Source organism: Talaromyces proteolyticus, assembly GCF_021365285.1.
Source record: "Talaromyces proteolyticus strain PMI_201 chromosome Unknown BGW36scaffold_1, whole genome shotgun sequence".
NCBI classification, from domain to species: domain Eukaryota; kingdom Fungi; phylum Ascomycota; class Eurotiomycetes; order Eurotiales; family Trichocomaceae; genus Talaromyces; species Talaromyces proteolyticus.
This window is the reverse complement of record NW_025764277.1, coordinates 206,465-226,798: the sequence shown is the minus strand read 5'-3', so window position 1 is coordinate 226,798 and position 20,334 is coordinate 206,465. Positions and strand designations below refer to the sequence as shown.

General features: G+C 48.9%; 6 protein-coding genes across 6 annotated transcripts; 3 read left to right on the top strand and 3 right to left on the bottom strand.

Moving 5' to 3' along the window:
* Positions 1-246: 246 nt before the first annotated feature.
* Positions 247-4,588, bottom strand: BGW36DRAFT_285336 (putative PHD finger and JmjC domain protein; the record flags this gene model as incomplete). Its single annotated transcript, XM_046210312.1, has 2 exons — positions 247-1,164; positions 1,214-4,588. The coding sequence occupies 2 exons, from the start codon at positions 4,586-4,588 to the stop codon at positions 247-249; spliced, it is 4,293 nt and encodes a 1,430-aa protein (XP_046077359.1).
* Positions 4,589-5,444: 856 nt separating this feature from the next.
* On the top strand, positions 5,445-6,701 carry BGW36DRAFT_310002 (putative pre-mRNA branch site protein p14). Its single transcript, XM_046212447.1, has 5 exons — positions 5,445-5,554; positions 5,686-5,709; positions 5,830-5,886; positions 5,968-6,095; positions 6,161-6,701. The coding sequence occupies exons 1-5, from the start codon at positions 5,523-5,525 to the stop codon at positions 6,259-6,261; spliced, it is 342 nt and encodes a 113-aa protein (XP_046077358.1). The 5' UTR covers positions 5,445-5,522; the 3' UTR covers positions 6,262-6,701.
* Positions 6,702-6,960: 259 nt separating this feature from the next.
* Positions 6,961-8,634, top strand: BGW36DRAFT_366094 (vacuolar membrane protein-domain-containing protein). The gene is made up of 4 exons (XM_046214710.1): positions 6,961-7,028; positions 7,168-7,279; positions 7,354-7,583; positions 7,664-8,634. The coding sequence occupies exons 2-4, from the start codon at positions 7,177-7,179 to the stop codon at positions 8,288-8,290; spliced, it is 960 nt and encodes a 319-aa protein (XP_046077357.1). The 5' UTR covers positions 6,961-7,028; positions 7,168-7,176; the 3' UTR covers positions 8,291-8,634.
* A 1,189-nt stretch (positions 8,635-9,823) lies between these two features.
* Positions 9,824-11,489, bottom strand: BGW36DRAFT_392522 (uncharacterized protein; the record flags this gene model as incomplete). Its single annotated transcript, XM_046217706.1, has 2 exons — positions 9,824-10,351; positions 10,401-11,489. The coding sequence occupies 2 exons, from the start codon at positions 11,487-11,489 to the stop codon at positions 9,824-9,826; spliced, it is 1,617 nt and encodes a 538-aa protein (XP_046077356.1).
* Positions 11,490-12,779: 1,290 nt separating this feature from the next.
* BGW36DRAFT_284367 (uncharacterized protein) lies at positions 12,780-13,702 on the top strand (the record flags this gene model as incomplete). The annotated part of the gene is made up of 2 exons (XM_046210231.1): positions 12,780-12,848; positions 12,908-13,702. 2 exons carry the CDS (start codon positions 12,780-12,782, stop codon positions 13,700-13,702), a joined length of 864 nt encoding a protein of 287 aa, XP_046077355.1.
* Positions 13,703-19,080: 5,378 nt separating this feature from the next.
* On the bottom strand, positions 19,081-19,924 carry BGW36DRAFT_366086 (uncharacterized protein). The gene has a single exon (XM_046214709.1). It carries the CDS (start codon positions 19,506-19,508, stop codon positions 19,206-19,208), a length of 303 nt encoding a protein of 100 aa, XP_046077354.1. The 5' UTR covers positions 19,509-19,924; the 3' UTR covers positions 19,081-19,205.
* Between the last annotated feature and the right edge of the window lie 410 nt (positions 19,925-20,334).

Genomic DNA, 20,334 nt, shown 5'->3' with positions numbered 1-20,334 from the left:
AAGACGGAAATAAACCAAGTACATAGTAGCAAAGACGAGAAATCAGTCAATGAGTGGAACATTCGCCAACCGGAAAAAGAAAATACCAGACGCCATGGACGCACGCCTTGCCGTGAAAAAGCGCCGAAATACTCCTATCAGGAACCAAAAAAATCAGAGGAATCAATCGCCATATCGAATAAACCTTAACCTATCTCTAGTGGAACCTGAGAATATGAAAAATATGAAATTTCTGCATCACAGCTTTCACAAGACTCGTGCTTGGCGCCGTCGAAGACCAAATTCTTGTTCCTGTATTTCTCTGATCAGCCGCAGGCTATCGGGGTCAGCGTCGTCCGTCGTGAAGCTGTTACGCTCTCGCTTCACCATCTTGGTGGTGGATGGGGATGATGTCAGCTTCTTCTCAACTGCAGGCGAAGCGCTCTTTTTGTGAGATGATGTCGGTCGGGATAACGGCTTCTTTGCGGTGGAAGACGGCGCACTGGATGGTTTAGTAGGTATCTTGGTAGCTCCGCTTGAGGTTTGTCGAGACCCTTGTCGTGGTACTGTGGGTTTGGTCGGAATTTGATCCGGCATATATCTGTCTATCTGGCGGGGCTGACGAGAAGAATGGCGAGAACTCGATGTTGGCGTGTACAAAAGCTCCATATCCCCTTCAAGGGAGCCATGGAGCTCCTCATTGGCATGTCCAAGTGAGACTTCCACTTCTCCCACGAGTGACGTTGGCGGTGATACTAGAGGATTCGTAGGGTGGGTGGATTGTCTCTGTCCAGAGACTAGCGTCTCTGTATCTCCATCAGTCTTCACAGCCGGCGGAGAAGCGTAGGAAACGTGTTCCGTCGGGACATCCTTTGCCTGATGTTGCTCTAATTTCTCTTCTGGCGGGGAATGAGCATTAGATAAATCTTCATGTTCATGTCTGTAGAGATCATGACCGCTGGGAAGGGCAAACCCAGATGGCATAAGCTGATTGCCTTCTAAACCTGGATGATAAGCATCTGATGGGACAAATGGCGCATCTGGCTTGGGCCGTTTGTAGATTATTGGAGTCAATCCATCGTCATTCGGTCTCGGGCGCTTGGCTGATGGTGTTGCGCGAGGTTTAGCACGTTCCTGAGCCTTGACTGGATCAATTCGCCCATATTCATCATGAATGCATCGACGCTAAAATTTGTCAGTGTGAACAAATAAAATCTAAATTGATTTCGCTTACCTTGCTCTTGCGGCACTCATCACAGGCTTTGCTTCTGCCCTTCTTTGCGCTACCAACTCCATTCGGGCTGGTATCCATTGGGCGAGAAAAGGAAACTGGTGGCATACCCATCATAGTAACATTCACGTTGTTTCGAGAATACCCGTCAATATGATCGAGTGTCAGATTGTTCCCATTTTCGTGGACATTTGACTTGAGTGCACCGGACGCCAATGCGTTCAATACGGATGCTGCGTCATGAGCTAATATTGACTGTCGGTATGGGTCGACTGCGTCAAACATATTGGTAGTAATAGGCTTCTCGGGAGAGGTAATAGCGATCGATTCAGTTTGCTCATCCTTGTGACGGCATCGTATTCGTCTCTTACGGCATGCATCACAAGCTACCCGCTTCGGACCTAGACCGGAGCCTTTATTCGGGTTTCGTGGTTTAGAAGCTTCTTCTTTTACAGCAGGGACAGCCACAGGGGTTTGCTGAGGAACAGGTATATTGTTCTCGGGAAGCTGTGAGACTGGCCCAGCAGTACTTTGCGTTTCTAATGGCAGATCAGGCACCAATTGAAGACTTTGTCGTTCTGCATACATCTTCTGAGCATCTGCATGTCGCTCAGACCGTCGACTTGGTCGCCCTGCGGGTCTTTTCTCTGCTTGCTCGATCTTGAAATTGATGGATATGACACCGGGATGGATCCAATTGGGGGCTGTCTCATTCCCTCGTTTCCAAGCTATCCAGACGGCAAACTTCTTGACAACGTCAACCGGATCGCCTTGCATCTTAGGAATAGAGCGCCTGATTGCATTCCTAGCTTCCATCGTAACACCGTCCACACAATAGTTACCTGCAATAAGGGCTGTTCGTAGGAGGTAGCTCAATAACTGCGGCAGCCCTTCCAGTTCTGCCTGGGAGTAGAAGCGCGCATTGTAATATGCATCCCCTGGAGCCGCACGATTTTGTCGTTCTTCAAATTCATAATAAATAGGGAATTGTCGGTAGAATCGGTAATTTTCATTGCGAGAGAAAGCATCCAGAACAGGCTCTGAGATAGGATCATCGTTCAGATACTTCAAAGCCGTGTACCACTGGATCTTTTGAAAGAAAGGATATCTGAATTTTCGAGGAACTTTGGTGTCTTTTTCAATCTTCGCGACCTTTATCTGCATACCATAGTTCATGCGCGTGAGGAAGTTACCGCCAATGACCAGACTATTCTCCGGAGTCCACACAGCATGAATCCAGCCAGCGGGAATAAGCATTGTATCACCTTCTTCCAAATCAACCCGGTAACACTCTTTGGTTTGTTCTCCAAGGAAAGTTGTATCTTGTGCTGGAGAATTGCACCATTCTTCGTATTTTTTCAGATGTTTCTCCTTTGGAGGAATGAAAAAGAATGTCTTCTTTCCTTTAAGAATCGTGTAGTAGACTGAGGATCCTCCAAAATCAATGTGGAAATCTGTATAGCAGTCTGCCACCGACATCAAGCAGTAAAATTGAACTTTAGGATAATCGCCAATTGCTTTCAACTCCTCAGGCCAGACAGCGTCTTGTAAATCGAGGTCGCGTACTATCTTAGGCCGACGGATGAGTCTTCCTAACTGACTTTGAGACACTTCCAAGCTGATGACGTTCCGCACAACCTTTGCTCCCGTGCTTTCGTAGTAGTCTGCCCATTTCTGCATATTCCACCTCTTGTCCTCTCCTTGCTGAGACTTGACATCTATCACCTCGACTCTTTCTTCTGGACCGTAAAGTTGAGCAACAGTCCGCACGGTCAGACCTTGAGGGACAACCATATCTAACACGTCCTGTCCACAGTCGATGACCACTTCAGACTCACCAGGGTAATTATCGAGGAGATCATCAAACATTTCCTGCGTCTGTGCTTCGCTAAGTAATTGGTCAAAGTCGGCCTTCTCATCTGTAGTATCGGGTAACGTGCGAGGGTTTAACGCAGCTGGTATAATTATAGGCTCCGTCATGCCCACGCCGCGTTCAAAGAATTCAGCAGTGACCAACTCGGCTCTCATGCGTGGAAAGCTTTCAGGCAGAAACTCTATCTTGCCGTCTTTGATAGGTTGAATGTAGTGATGTTCATGAGAATCGGTCGATGTCTTAACTAGACCCTGGTTCAAACCTGCATAGTCGATGGCTGTCCTAGCGCGAGAGGACTTGCGGACAAAAGTGGTCTGGCCGTGAACTGGCCGACAGTTTCGACATATGAATTTATCCACTGTGCGCACCTCACGATCATTCTTGAAGCCTGCACAGACAATATGAAACCAACGCTCACAGCCATCGCAATTGATCCAAGTATCTTCACCTTGATCTTCCCCATTGACGCCCATCCGTACAAGGTGGCATGCTGCACAGCTTGCCGGTGTGGACTCGTCCGACTTTCCATCCTCTTCCTTTGCTTCCAAGAGAGTATCCATGGATTTTCCGTCTATAGAGGATGGGAGACCTTGAGGCCTTGGGATTCCGGCGTTATGCTCCTCAGATAATTTGTATGAGCTAAACGCATCAATTTGTGGAGGTTGATCGCTCTCCCAGGTGACGGCAGGCAACGTCGACGAACTAGTGTTTGGTCGCATTCCGTGAATGACGGGACGCGCAATGGCTGCGGATCCGTCCGAATGAGATCGTAGACGTGAAGGCGAATGGGGATTCCTAGATAGCCATGGAATTGAGGTATCCTGAAATTTCAGGCTAGCGTCATTGTGTATAGGCCATTTCTGATCAATTGGAAAATGTTGGTATGGCTGGGTGAAGCCGTTAATGGATTGCGGGTAGCGATGAGTCGTAGGAAAATTGCTTGGTCGAGCAAAGTTTAAGAGAAGCTCAGCGTCAGTCTTCATACTATCTGGGACGGAAACATGGCTGGTGTATGGTCGGGTTTCAACGCGCTGCGACGTGGGCGACATGGCTCTCTCAGATCGTGCACGTTTTGTTGGTCGTTCCAGTTCTGATTCAGCCGAGGGGAATAAAGGCGGCGAACCTGCACCGGCTGTATTTTGGGAGAGTTCATATGGAAGTGAAGGAAACGTTGGACTGGTTGCCAGTGCAATGTTGGCAAGGGTTTCGATACTTGAGTTCGTGCGGTGGTGACCATGGCCGGGTTTTGGGTGGTTTCCGCGTTTCTCAAGAGAAGCGTGACGCTGATTCACGCCAATTGAGCCTCGAGAGCCTTGAATTCCCTGGCCATATGAGGCTCGATCGAGACTCGATGGGCGGAAAGCACTGCGCTCGTTCCACGGCACTTGAAAACTGTGGTCGAGAGAGGGAGAGATCGGCTCGACGGCGCGTCGCGGGGGCGAAGGGGTGCGATACTTGTCGGGGCGACCATCGGGGTGGCCCAAATACGACGATGTATTCGCCATTGGAAGTCAAAGGATGACTTGTTAATGGGTTCGATGCGAATGGGGACGACCGTAGAGGAGGTAGGTGATACGGCGAATCTTTGCGGCAGGCGGGAGAAGCGGGGGTATCGGCACCTCGTGGGCTAGAGAGTGGCCACCGGGGATGACTGCCAAGTCATTCCCGGTCGAGAAGACGAGAAATCCTCGAGGTCAGAGGTTTGGCAGGTCAAAAACTGATGAGAGATCCGCTAGGGGAGGCTCGACGTGGATGGGCGTGCGGCCGACGATGCTGGGAACGGAGGAGGTCAAGTCGCAACGAGGACGAGAGTCAAAAGCGAGCGCAGCAACCACGGCGGCAACGGGGACGCGGAGCTGGCGCAGTTGGCGCCCAGAAGAATGACGCGGCACTTCTTTCGAGAGGGATGAGCAGGGCTAGCGAAAGCCAGAAGCAGTGACTGAGGGCGATGGCAAGGAATGGACGGGATGCTGAGGGGAGAGGTGAGGCGCGGTGCGGTGTCTAGAGGTGAGGTGGGTGCTCATAGGTACTTTCTTGGCGGGTGCTACTGTGACTACTCCTGCTGCTACCACTACAAATAAGCCTCTGCGACACCGCATTTCCACGCCGCCAAGGCCCACGCGGCTCTTCTACTGCGCCAGCGCCAGCGCCTGCAGCAATCTGCTGCTTGTTCTGTCTACACGAGCTGCTCTGTCAACGAAGAACCGTGAAAGTTGCAGCCTCTCGCAGACTGGCCGGGCTGGCCTCTCCCGAGCCCGAGGGTCGCCGCTAGCCAGAACAGGGAAAGCCCGCCCAGGCTTGGCACACCTCGCCGTGCTCTTTCCATCGTGCGTCCGCCTCGCTCTGCCCGCTGTCCTGCATCGCTCGTCCAACGCCTCTGCGTGTTACGCCCTGTTTTATCTCTACAAATAATCTCTCTCGGTGTTTGTCCGCACAAGAATGAGCCGGAAGCTCGCCCCAGAAGCCAATCGGTTGGTGTTCCCTCGGCCTGCATCTATCTCCGGACCCCTCCAGCCCATGGTAGTTCGTGGCGGCCGGGACAGAGACGATGCTTGTTATTTGTTTTCAAAAGGCTTTAATCTAACTTTCTTCTCTTATTTAGTATCCTCTTCGTGAAGAATCTCAGGTAAGCCTCATCGATCATTGTCTTGCTACGTCGATTTCAGATTACTGCGACACTGGATTCTTGCTCGTCTACAACGGTCATGAGATGGACTTGAAGCTTACTTGTATGTGCGAATAATAGCTACAACGTTACTGCAGAGGAGCTTTTCGACTTGTTTGGCAAATTCGGCCCGATCAGGTGAGCATCTGCCAAACTTTCGAGCCGAGCAATCAAGTTATCCTCGGTGGCAGCCATTCGCATGCTGACCTGGTACTCTAGGCAAATTCGCCAGGGCATCGCCAACAACACCAAGGGTACCGCTTTTGTTGTCTACGAGGACGTGATGGATGCAAAACACGCGTGTGACAAACTGAATGGGTTCAACTTTCAGAACAGATACCTTGTCGGTATGTTGTGTCGGATTGTCAGGAAGGAAACAAAGTGGTCAGTGCTAACTCGGGTTTTCTTCTAGTCCTATACCATCAGCCAGAGAAAATGGCTAGATCGAGAGAAGACCTTGCAGAACGTCAAGAAAATTTAGAACGTCTCAAACGACAACACGGGATAGAATAGTTACGGTATTACTTCCTTCTCATACTTATCAGCCGTGAGCAAAAGCTTGTGGAGGGTGTGTGTTATGGCCTCCTCGTCCTCTGGCGCCTCTCTGTCTGTCGGTTTTCTGGGTCTGGCGTTTCTTTTTACCATTTGTTTCCCTTCCCGATGACATATTAGTTATTCGATATCAATTGTTATGACGGCTGTTTCTTGACTTCCACTTCAAAGCATATTCTCATTCTGGAAGGATCGATCGATATTGTCTTTGTCAGTATTGACATGGAATATTGACATTGTATGCTATTATTTGCTTTATGGAAAAGGATGATGAGCTATGTCACGACTGCCTCGAGATTTTCCGATGTGTAAAATCCGTAGAATCTCCAATCGCACCAGTCAGAATCACCAATCATATATGGTATAAATTTGCAAATAACATTGAAATAGTAGAATCTTCATTTAGCCTACAGTAGGGTGAAGAAAGTTTGAATACAGAACCACAGGAATGAATTAGATATAGGAGCCCTCCCCATATTATTGCTAATAAAATTTGAACTTTTTGCATATACTGGTGCCAAAAAGCCTAGATTTAATTCAACATAAATTGGTGTAAATACAGAGGAAAGGCAGAAAATGTTGATACTGTATGCAGCAAGGGTCTTGCTATTATCGTCTCGGCGGGTGGTGGCGGATCGCCGACGGTCCATGCGCTGATCACTTCTCCGCACTGGTGAACGTCACATCGCCAAGTTGCCGTTCAGCCTCATCAGTACCTCATTTACCTTGTGAGTATCACGCATGCGGGGGCCACCTATCATTCTCATCCTCACCATAACTCTCTTATGATCCTAAACCGACACACGATTCACTCTCATTCATGATCCACGTCACTCTATACCCGCTGACGTCTCTTCTTTGAGGCAGCATCACATCATGGAAGCGCCAGCCTGGACGGCCGCGGCAACATCTGCAACGGGAGCACCGCAGCAATTATCATCCGTTACTTCTATTGCATTTTCCACTGCTACGGCTATCAGTACTATGGAAAACTACGATCCTCCTGACAACGGCGAGTGCCAGCTTCTAGGGCCCTTTTCTCTCCTAATCCAGGCTGCCTTGGGGGCCTAGCACTGCTGTCGCTGGTATACAAAAGATGGAAGGAGCGACCACAACGTCCGTTGAAGATCTGGGCCTTTGATGTGTCAAAGCAAGTCTTTGGCTCAGTGATGTTACACTTAGCAAATCTAGTATTGTCCATGTTTTCTGCGGGCCATTTCGAAATTAGGCAGGCATACCAACCTAATCCGTGTTCTTTCTACCTGCTCAACCTTGGGATTGACGTGAGTTTTATTTTTATTTTTATTTTCATTTTTATTTTCCAATTTGGGATGCATGGTTACTAACAAGCTCTTCCCGTTAGACGACGCTCGGAATACCGATTCTGTATCTGGTTCTACTTATTATCAATCAACTTGCTTTATACACCCCTCTCGCACGACCACCCGAATCGATCGAGTCTGGCAATTATGGAAATCCGCCACGGGTGATGTGGTGGTTTAAACAAGCAGTGCTATATTTCTTGGCTCTGTTATGGATGAAATTTGCGGTTTTCATCCTCATCCAGGTATTCCCTGTGATCGTCAAGATCGGAGACTGGGCCCTTCGCTGGACCGAAGGAAACACAGCTTTACAAATTATATTCGTCATGCTCTTATTTCCTCTGATCATGAATGCGATTCAATATTACATTGTAGACACCTTCATCAAACGGAAGCCGCTTCTTCACGACGAACCTCAACAGTTCGGTGAAGAAAGTTTCCGAAATTCACACCTGGACGATGAGCGCCGACAAGCTTTACTCGGGGATATCACCCCTAGCGATGACGAGTCCGATGCAGGCGATGTCGTGGTTGGGAAAACGGCGGAGGTCGCTGAGCAAGTTCGTGCTGAGGTTGATACCGAATATAGCCCGGCGAAAGACGGTACGAATTCGTTTCCCGAGTCGTCTTCGAGCAACTATCAACTGGGTCGTACCGAGCATTCTTGATGGGTTTTGTGGTGGCTTGTGCGGTATGTTACTATATATATCATGTCGGCTTTGAATGGGGTGCTGTTTGGCGTTGGTGTTTTACTTTGATCATGATGAATGACTTGTATACGTTGACTTTATATATCCTGAACACGCTTATTAGTTGGAATGCCGTGGGTGGTGGTACATGTAAGACTGGGATATCGTTAGATACCTTTTGCGCTAGAAATTTCGATAGATGTATGTAATTGATTGACAGCGCAGAGACGATCAGCTATTGCAATGACTTGAGAGTATAATATGCGAGCCACAGACATCAGTAGACGAGATATAATATGACAAGCTAGAGAGAATGAATCGACCTCTTCAAATGTTGATATTACCAATATTAAATATTCAAAGAATACATATGTACTCTTGGTAAGATATCACTATTGTATAACACATGTGTATTATACAGTAAGGTGAGAAGGTTTGAATATAGCACCACAAAAGTAAATTGGGCATATGAGCTCTCCTCATGTCAATATCAAATATTGTTTGACCGTTTTGCATTATCAACAAGCGGCCCTCTAAGAAGCCTAAATAATCTAACACATAAATCGGTATAAATGCAGATGAAAGACTGTTAGAAAACTGTAATTACTGTATTCAAACTTTGTCATATTGGCGTGTATCAATCGCTATCGACCCGTAAGTATAACTATTAATCATCACATCAACATCAATTGATATAATAATCACATAGTTAAAGCGAAATATCTGTCTGCAGATATCCTAAGCCACTATAGGCCCACAACGCATCGCATGCTCATCACATCTTCCAAGTAAATATCAAATACACGCAAATACGAATATCATGAATGAATATTTAATAGATAGTATTTGGTATCAACGTCGATTTAGCAGCGCCGATCCCGCGCTATTAGGACTCTCCTAGTGCGGATGCACACTATCTAGCACCTGTAGTATTCCGTGCTCGAAGCCAATAGATGAACCCATGTGCGTTCCTGCTGGGCCTGCTCTACTACGTACTAGTCCTACCAGCGCTATCAATGCATGTACCTGGTCCTGTAGAATACTAGAGTCTAGAATTAAGTGATGACAAGAAAAGGCTAGGGCCACTAGAGTATCTATTATTCTCGAGAATGATCTGAGCACAGACAGCTGATCAACTGGGTTGCCACGGTGGTCGACAAATCTGGTGCATGCATGTATCCACGTTGTCTGTTAACGCTTGCTCAGGGAATATTCAATGTAATAACAATACTCATGTCTCGTATATGGATTTGATGCAAAAGGTGGATTCTATAGCTAACCCAAGTTTCATGGTCTGTCTTTATTCTTCATCAACTTCATCATCCAATCAAGGCATCTAGTATGCAAACGTGCCATATTTCAGAACATTATCGGGGTATAATAAAATAGAAAAAAGAGAGCAATAATACGAGCGTCAACACTGTGCAGTAGCAGTAATCATGATGAAGCGAACCCAGCACCCCTCCCGGTCTAGCAGAACTAAAGAGAAAGAAAAAAAAAAAAGGAAAAGCGCTACCTGACAGGGTTCTTTTGCGCCTCCGCATATTGTACTAGCGCGTTTTCGCGACGTCCCATGATCGACTCGAGATCTTCGTCTTCTGGTTCCTCGCCAGCACCGACTCCCGCCCATCGTTTCGCTCGCTTCTCCTCATCGACAAAGTTGCGGATCACGCACGCCTCATAAAATTTGCCCTGGCACACCTTGCGTCGACCGAGGTGCTTGAAGCGCGGCCCGAGTGGGCCGTTGGAGTAGTGATATTGACCCGCAAACCGGTACTGGCGAGGATCGCCTAGCGGGTAGAACTTGTCTCCCCAGTGGCCATTAAAGTAGAACCACTCGGTGGGTGCGAGTGGGGAGAGATTGGACGCTCGGAGAGTGTCGGTCAGGTAGTTGTAGGTGTAGTAGTGCGAATTCAACACGGGATCCCAAAGTGGGCCGCGATCGGTCTGATCATGGAGCAGACCCCAGGGAAGCACATATTCATGGATGCCAGGCGTAGCGTACATTGCATGCGTGCCTGTTGCCGAGTAAATGATAGGCTATTGATCGTTAGTCATCTGATTATATATATTAGTCAGGTAAACATACTCTTTTACCCTGCTTCTCGACAGCCTCGTAGCTAAAGGCCTCGCCCGCGGTATGAGCGCTGAAGAACAGCGCTTTCGGTTGGCCCTTGAAGAATCGCACCATGCAATGCTCCCAATCACCAATATGGTTGCCAAAACGGACGTTAAAGACTGTATTCCCTAGGTTGTAGCTGTAGAAATAGAACCAAAATGCATCCACGATGTCGTTGCCCTTGTCAATAACTACCAAGACAGCCGGGGCATCGCTGCGTCCTCCGCGGACAGGCTTGCCACCATGTCTCTTGCGAAGTTCGTCTCCATCCTCCCAGTGCGAATACCCTTCGTCGAGGACTGGGTCTTCCACACGAGCCCCGACATTATCTTGCCAGTCTCCAGCGTCGTACCACTTTCCTCGGTCATCGTCTTCGTTGTACACAGGTTTATCGTTAGTTGGGGGCTCATCAGGTTCGTTGGGTTGGTTCGGTAGAGGTCGAGGAATGTTAACTTCTCCCCCTAACCAAGCAGGCCGGTCCTCAACATTATCGTTGCTTGTCAGGTAGACGTGCTTTCCACTTTCCCACTGATTCAAGTCGTTCAGAGTGTGCAATGAAGGGTGGTCCCACTCAGCCTGAACGGGTGTGTAGTTTAGCTGCGGAGTTGAATGTGCCAAATGCTCCGCGATATCGCCTGGCCAGAACTCCTCGCCCGAGAACAAATGTACCAACGGTGCGTATTCCAGAACGTACTCTGGGATCTCTCCCAGGATATGTGCATCATTCGTCCAGTTTGTCGTCACTCCATCCGTGACAGTCCAATCCAGACGGAAGTCTTTGTCATCGTCGACACCGATGGGATTCTGGCTCATGGCTCTATCATGTCTGGCTGATGTCCGAACTAGATGGACGTGAGCGATTCCGCATAGGCCGAAGAACCGGCATAGTTTGCGGTCCCACCACGACGTCGAGGTGGCCAGCCATTCTGACTCCTCCAAGTCTTCTTCTGACCATACGAACAGGGACGGCTTAACAGTACGCAAAAGGCTGACGATCGAGAGATAGGCAATCAAAGTCGACAAGACGATGATGATACCCTTTGACATTCGACGAGACATCAGACTGAAATGCACGGAGGGTCCCGGAGCCAGGACTCCGTGGCCGATTTGTCCTGGGCTGGTGTATTTATATAGAAGTCGCTGCAAGAGGCGTTCCGGGACTTCCGACGTTTAGCCAGAAAAGTGCCGAAAGGATTCACGATGGGCAGATAGTCTACCGGGCCGGCGGTAGAAGGACAATCTAACCAGGATCCCGCGGGCGTAGTCGGCGGAGAGGGAGAGAGGAGAAAGAGCGAAGACAGGAGGGAAGGGTGATGGTATATAGTAGTGATAGGGCTCGTAACGATAAGGCGGGATGTAGATGGGGTGGGAGGGTTTAGGGATAATTGCGGTACCAGACCACCAGTCAGCGGCAGGGCCAGTATAAGAAGAGCATTCCCGCAGGCCAACAAGCGCGCTGCGGTGATTGATGGCGATGGTGCTGGCGATGGATGGGCGGGGGGAGAAAACACGAAGAGATGTAGGAAGAGGAGAAAAGATGTGTGACAGAACGGCAGGCTGTGGGTGGTTGAGCACCTGCAGGCACGCCGTGGTGAACAAGCCTTGTCAGCCGACGAACCCGATCTCGGGCAGGCGATCATCCGCCAATGGCTGCCCTCCCTGCGCCCTGCTGTTCCGCCCGCAGCCGGCATTGGCGATTATTAATAGCCATTGCCATAACCATACACGTACTGTATGCTATTATTGTACGTAAAGCGTGACTATATTTTATCTGAACATTCCAATGCCCGTTTTCGACTGAGTAATCGTAGCATTACGTCATGCCCCATGTGGTGGGATGTGCAGTAGTATTTAATATTAGAGCCTTCCGTAGTTAGCGTCGCTGATCAGGCTTGTCTGTCCACTATCCAGCCTAGCGGTTCTTCATTATAAAATATAACGCCTCATGACTCTCTTCGTGTATACTACCAGCTAGTCTATCCCATATGAGCCACGGTGATACTGATATGTCGTATCGTGGAATTGTTGGCCTAGTGGTGACCAGTTACGAGAACAGAGAGTGCCTGGTACATAGCTATTGGTTGATTACTCACCATCAATGAACTATACATTCCTGAAACCCCAATGTTGTTTCGCATGAATAGAATTGGCTGAATTAGTGCATGAGAAGAATACAGGATGTGAGGGTAATGGCAGGCGCAGGGCCGATCGGGTTAGCCTGCATCCGGCATGAGCTTAATCCTTAATCCTGGCCACAGCACTAGCCAGACTCTGCATCCGCGATCACCTCTGCGGGGAACCCAAAATATCTTCAACGGTTTTCCCCAGGAATAATTGTATCATCGCGCCATGTCTGTAGGGCAACAACCAGGCGAAGATTTAGAGTACGAATATGAATACGACGAAACAGAAACCGAGGTACGACACTCCCTCCTCTCTTGAGTCTGCACTCGTCCCCCTACTAACTCATTCTTCAGACCTTCTACGTCAACATCGACCTGACCTCGCACAATGGCCCCATCCGTCCACGACGCCGCAGAGCTGCTCCAGTAACATTCCCCGCCAGCGAACCCCCCTCGTCGCCCTCGCAAGCCACGCTCGACCCGCCCGTCGATTTCGCCGACGTGACGCACTCGCGGCTAGACGACCCGGTCGACCCTCGCGACGACATGGAGAAGCGAATCCAAATCATGGAACTGCACAGCAGCAACCCGCTGGTATCGTACCGCAACCACATCTTCAGCTGCGAGTGGGCCGATATGATTGGCACAGATATGCACTTCACCAAACCCGAAGACCAGCCGGACCCCAGCTACCTCAAAACCACCGACGGATACTCGCTCATAGCTGCCAACCGCATCAAGATCGTCGGTCGCAAAACGCATCTTATTTCGGCATCTGATCCGCAAGACAAAATCGGGGCGGCGGAGGGCGAGTTAGATGCGACCAATATAGCGGGCAAAAACGCTCAAACGCGCTTTCTGCAGGAGCTAATGGATATCAAGAGGGCGAGGGGGGAGACGGATATGTTGCAACTAGTTTTCAGTGCGAAAAGGGGAAAGCAGTTTGAAGAGAAACTCGCTGCGTGGGCTTCTACGGAGGAACGACTGGATACTTTGTACCGGCTGAACCGAAACGCGATCGGGGGCGATCTCGATGCGATCAAGGAATTGGAGGAGCTGTATAATCGAATTGAAAGTGGAGCAAATGATAATGGCGGGCCGGCAAATGCCGCTGTGCAACGTGATGTCGACAACGCGAGTATCGGGTGAACTGTCGGCTTGATGTTTACTACGATATAATATTGTGCTCAAAACAGGCAGACTGGTTAATTTTTATGTAAGTGCATTAACGCCAGTTACATCCCTCGCAACGCCGTCCGAGGCCAATAATTATGTACAGAGATAATAAAAACAATGACTGGCTCTGCATGCAGGCAAAGAGCAAAGAGCAAGGCGGACCCGTCCATACGACGTTGATAACAGACACGCTTGTATTGCTAGCAATTTGCAATCGAGAACATTTTACACCTCACGAGGCAGGATGTGCACAGCAGGAAATTAATTGCGAAACGTCGGACTTGACGGAAACCCGACTGGCGATGGCGGCGGCGGAGGCGGCTGCTGGAAGTTGTAATCTGGATGTTCTACCGACAAGCCAGCAGAGGATTCCGGCGACGTGGGTGTTTTTTGCTTGGTGTAGTATTTAGGCAAGATGGAAGCTGAGGCCTCGAGGGCACGAAAAATATCTTGGTGACTGAAGGTCCCGGATGATGTCATAAGACCGTTGATGTTGGACTGAGAATGATTTTGAGGAAATGTCGAAGCCATTGTGGGATGAGGATTATTGTGATAAACAAGCTTGATTTGTGATTATCTCGTCTTTGTAACCTCAATATCGTCGTTCAGGAATCAATGAGACTATGATGTCGTGCAAAAGTTGAGCTGGTGTCGGTAGTCTAACGGATAACTCTGGGGCCGATATGCTTGTGAAAGCTGATTATTAGCTGACCGAAGAACCGAGGAAGCTCAGCTAACGCGTTGCACACGTCAGATTTGTCAAATGCCAATCACAGCGTAAATATAGTCCACGGCAAGTTCGCACGGAGTCGAATAATGGAAATGGTAATAGCGTAGACCCGAGAATACCCGACAGCCGTGAAGATTAATTAGACTGCGGGATGTTAGCTGCAGCTTGGATGACAAGGAAGAGCAGGAGGTCTCGTGCTTACCAGGGGCGAGGAGAGAGTTAGGTGCGACAGGCAGCAGGGGAGGCGGAAGGAGCGAGGCAGCCTTAAATATTAAATATGGCGGTTATTTATTATGGTTAGTCCTAGTTGTTGGTTTGCAAGGGCTGGTTAATGATGATGATGTGGACAGCCGAAGTTGGCTCTCGGTCGCTGACGTGGACCTTTGTGCAGTCCTTGTTCTTCTTCTTCTTTCTTCTGACTTGTCTATGCGTTTGCCTTGCCTTGCTTGCGCCTGGTACACGACGGCCTGGCTGGCACGGAGAGGGCAGCGGCGGTACCCAACGAGTTGCTGCGTAAGAGGGCTGGTGGAGAAAGGGCAGAGAAGAATGTGGGAGAGCCTAGACGGAATGATTCATCATTGTCATTTCATATTCTGGAGTCGACAGAAAAGAGAAACTGGGGATGATACCAAAATAGAAGAATCAATATTATTAAAAGCACAAAGGGGCCCACTCGCTCCTTCCTTCCCCAACTTTTCCCCCATTCCAGCGCGGCTTCCCCGGGGGATCCCCGTCTCCACCGCCCAATAGTCCGCCCGCCTTGCCAGGGGTGCGACTAACTAGTGACTACTCTGTATTCCTACTAGGTTAATATTATTCCGGACTATTGATTCGCATCTACCCTGGTTGCCGTTCGCTTTCTTTCACCCCTACTCTGACAATAATATCACCCTACTACGACTCCCAAGTTGAAGGCGCTTCTGCCTGACCACGCCATGTCTCGGCTCGGTCCAGAACACGAAGGAAGGCGATCGATGAGGCTCGCCCTACCCGAGCGCGCCAATCAGCTCGACCTCCAGCCAACAGCTTGCCACGGAAAGCGCGGAAGAATTGTAGGGCGCTTCCAATCGATCGATTCGATCCATCTGGCCGCTCACCGCTCCTTTTCCTAGCAGCCCACGTTCGCGATGTATCTCTTATCGGGCAGATCCAGTGTCCAAGGGCCAATAAGGCCCAGCTACCTAGAACGGGTGTCTCAAAGAGTAGGGGGATAGGATCCTGCTCCTGCCAAAGAGGGCCCAACCGTGTACACACTTCAAACAGGTCGATCGTGCTAGCTTAGCCGACCTATCTACTGACACAGCTTATGCAGGGAATTCGCATTGGATGAGTTGACCTGTCAGTGAGCTTGATCGGGCAGCTCTCTTCAGATAGTGTCAGACGATTGTTCCCGCATTGTAATCCCAAACGCGAAGATGATGAGGATGTATGATTTCATCCTGTGTTTGGTTTCAGCTTTCCTTGCTAGTCGGATCCACTTTTAATGAGTATATATCACTCCCCGCATAAGCTCAGGGATATGCCGACATGTTGAAACATACATAAAACTTGAGAAATAAAGATGTCCCGCTTTCATTATTCATCCAACATAATCATCTAGTCATAATACATCCCATTCGTATATCATCTCTTCATATCACATAAGCACCCCTTTTCAAATTAAATCATAACTCACGTCCAAAATAGTTACCCGGGGTATCGGTTGTTCCGTCCATAATATGGTGGTTGTTCCTCACGAGTAGCGTTCAAACGCCAGCCCGAAACAGGGTGAAAATCATTCCTGCTTAAAAGGTTACGTTGCTTCAAATGTCCGCGAAGTGACCGAGCTGCTGGGCACCCCACTCGTCTGACTTCTTGAGGATGTGGTACTCTGTTATGATCACAGATTCAGAGCCGGGTATGGAGCATTACTTTATGAAGACTACGCTGCATCGTTTCTCCATGAAGAGGAACTGCTGAGGCTTCTGGTTTCACGTGGCTTCCGTGGACCGAGATTGCTCGTCCTATTTGAGGATGTGTTATACTGCTGTAACTGCAGGTTCAAAAACGGTTGTAAACCATGACTGAAAGGGTGCGCAGCTTCTTTCTTTCGCGAAGAGAATCTCTCTAGACCCTGGCTGCTAGGCTCCCTGGTCTGATATGCCTTGAACGTCTCGAGACCGTTCATCCGACCTTTTAAGGAAGTGTTATTTTGTCGTGACTGCAGATGCGGAATTTGTTGCAATCTGCCATTTCTTCAGGCTCCGCTTCATTCCCCCATGAAGAGAGTCTCCCCACGCCAGCGCTGCTAGGTTCCCTGGTCTGATATGCCTTCAACGTCTTGAGACCGTTCATCTGACGTTTTGATGATGTGGTATTCTGTTTTGACTGCCTTTCCGTTTCCATCTGCATTCGAATTCCTATAGCTATAAACGTATGCTCCATGCAATATCCCCTCGAGGCTGCAATTTCCCACGCCGGCTTCCGACAAGAAGAAATGACGCAGCGACGAGGAGGGAAGTTTGGGTAATAATATTCTCCGCACTTTTCACACAGTCAAGGAGGCAAGGAAGCGATGTCTGAGAGTTTCAAACTGGGTCCCAAAAGATTGTTTGGGCATTTCCAAGGTGCACCGCGGGCGTGCATCTGGTAACATGCATTACAGTGCTGCAGAGGGCTGAAATAATGAATTTTTCCATTGAGGCCGTATTCGATATGAAGGGAGGAAGAGCCCATGTTTGCTACTTCTTGTGAAATAAAGTCGACGAACGGCTTTTCGATCAGGGTAGGGTTTGTAGAAGCAGAAGGAGGAAGAAAACAAAGCTTTTATATAGGGCAATTGTGTGGCTGTGCTAAAGAGCCCCCTCATTCAAAATGTTGTATGTAGCCTGGAGAGCGCGCTCATTTGATAGATGGCTAGGATAGTTGGGGACTAATAGCTCTCTTTCTATAAAAGCTCAGTTAAGAAGCTGAACCTGTACAATCACCAACCCATTTTATAATTGATTTTAGTAGTTCGTGACAGCCATTGTTCAAAGGCTGGTTAGCCACGAGCTTGAAGCGTTTCGATTGTGCATATTTCATATTTACTGGTTAGTAAACAGTACGCATTTATACCAAAGTTTGGTCATCTAATTGTACTGGCTTGTGAAGGTACCACTTCAATGGTAACAGTTTGCAAGGTCAGGTTCTTGTACAATCGCTGGCAGGTGCTGGTACAAACTCGAGAAGGAAGGTACGATGCTTTAAGTATTGAGATCGAAGTTGATCAAGATGGGTAGATACTCGATTCAACCTCGGACATGGAAAAAAAATCTGTCGATAGACCCGTCCGATTCGAATGACAGATACGACGCATTAGAAGCAAGAATGTCAACGAGGCATCAACCAACAGCAGGGTCTTGCTTGCTATAAGTGACCGGGTTGAGGCTGGAAAGTGTAGGTCAGGAAATTAAGAACGTAATGGAGAAGTTTCTTGGTGTCAGGTGAACCCCGGCCGGGCCGGTGGCCCGGTATCAGGTCAGGTGAGAGCCTAAGGATAACCATTGTTCGAGAACAGCTTATTAATAATTATCAATAATTATCGCTAGTCGCTGTCCTAGACCGCCCAAGTATTGCGCCAGCGCACGCCCATAGTAGATGGGCAATCCGTAGCTCACATGATCAGAAAACATACATTTCTCGAAGTATGATATTTAGAGCCAACATGAGCTACTGAGTACTACCGAGCAGCACTACTGACAGACAGGCTAACGCCACGTGGCGTGGCTTGTGCACTCAGCCAGATCTCCCAGGAACACTTACGGCGTGTTCAGGTGACTCTGAGAATTTGATCTCTGGACCTGCCCCTTAATTGTTGTTATAGCAAGAGAACTCGCTTACTGACGGCACCGACGGCAATTCCCGGTACGCAGTTGACGATTTCTGGCCAGCTCAATTCGTGCTTTTGCGCGCGAATAATATCATCAGCGAGAGGATTCAGTTATGGACTGCGTGCAGATTAATGTTGACACAACGAACAAATCACCGTGGATAGTCCGTTTCTTTTCGTAATCCGAGTGCTGTTTTTCTCGTCGCTTCCCCGCAAAGCCCCGAGTCGAGCCACCAGGCCCACCGTTGGGGAAGGAAAAGCTTGTCCGGCCTTCTTGGCATACCAGACTTGTTGAGACGAAGGCTTGGGTCCTGGCACGCTGAGACGCACGCCAGTCAAGTGACCTCGTGATGCGGGAATTTTCTTCCTTTTCGCTTCTTCCTGTCCTTTTTTTTTACTTCATTTCTGCATCAATTTTTCCCGCCGTCGAAATTACGCGGGGTTTAAGTCGCAAGATCGCCGCCCCACTGCCATGGAACGCAAGTCTGGAACAATCGCTGTGACCAAACATGGCGTATCCTGGTTTTTGTGAGGTAATCCATTATTAATAGCTTCATCTTTTCGACCCAAATAATATCAGAATTGTCCCCTTTGCGCCATTTTTTTGCAGCCGGACTTCTCGGCGATGAAAATGACGTGTTTTATGGTTTGAATTTTTCAATTGTCGCAATTGTGGAGCCGTATCCGGTGTAATTCTGCTGTATTCTTTCAACAGGAATAATCACCATTATGATCGTAATATCGTGAATATTGATATACGTTATATTATTCGAAGACATTCATAGAGTCGGTGTGGTGCACAAGTTTGCATGGGTCTGTTGCCGTTGTTGATTGGCGTGCTCTCTCGGTAGTGCCGGTATGCCGATACCAATCCCGAGAGTCTATATGCCTCTTATTCATAGGTATAATATTAAACTAATATTATGATCTGGACATACTGGGCCTGCTGAATCTGGAATCCGGGACCGCCTAGGTGCTGCTGACAGATAACCCTTTCGTGCCAAAACTTCCGGGCATGCTGACATTCTTCGATAAGGAACCGCCCTGTCGGTATCCGCCTTATGGATCTCAGATGACTCGTCACCACAACACAGGAATTTAAGACATGGCCATAGCCAGTCTTCCGGAAGGAGAAGTTCTAAACCGAGAATGCTCCAGATTGATATGGTTATTAATGGTACGCGTACTAGTAATACCATGTAACTTGGTAACTAGGCAATGCTCGGTGTTGGGCTCTCCTTGCTGATTGGTGGCAGCGACGAGACAGTGGGCCTTAGCGGCGCAGCTGGCCACTCACAGCCGAGGCTCAGCCTGGACGGTGGCGGGTCTGCCACCTACCATTTATAGCATCATCTTTGCCTCTGCTGCACTGGAGATATCATAGACGGGGTCAATGGCAGGATGCTCAAGCGCGAGGATAGCGGCAGAATGGCAGCGGAATGGCGGCATATGAGAGCATGCGCACGCAGTCACGCGGCCGGACAAAAGAACTAGATGCATCACAAGAATAATCATCCTGCGTGTCAATTCTACTAAGAGTAATTAGTTGGTAAATAATTACTCTGTACGGATGCTAAGGAATATTAGGAAGTGGTCCGCGCTAGCAGCGTAATGGGCTAGCTCCCCCCGTACCTGACCGCATCTTGCCGCCGAATGATCGCAGCGAGGCCCGCCCAGTCTGACGTCGTGAGCCAGCTTTTCACAAACCTATTCTTATATATCCCGCAATGGCCGCCGCCCCTCAGCCACCTGTCGCTTTCGCTGCGAAAAGAAAATCTGGTACAAGGCTCAAGCTTGAGATAAAAGAACCGCGAGAACGACGCAAGAGTCCTCCCTCCTTGTGCATGGCGTCCTCTCCGTGACACGTTCTATACTCCGGATAACGTTCCCGAAGCTTTCCTCTTTGTCCCTATCAACCTGTGCAACCCTTGATTGCTCGCTGTGCTTATCAGCCTGGAGCATTCCTCTGACTCCCATTACTACTGCCTTGGTTTCGAAATCATCCGCCTCCTTACCCTTGCATCA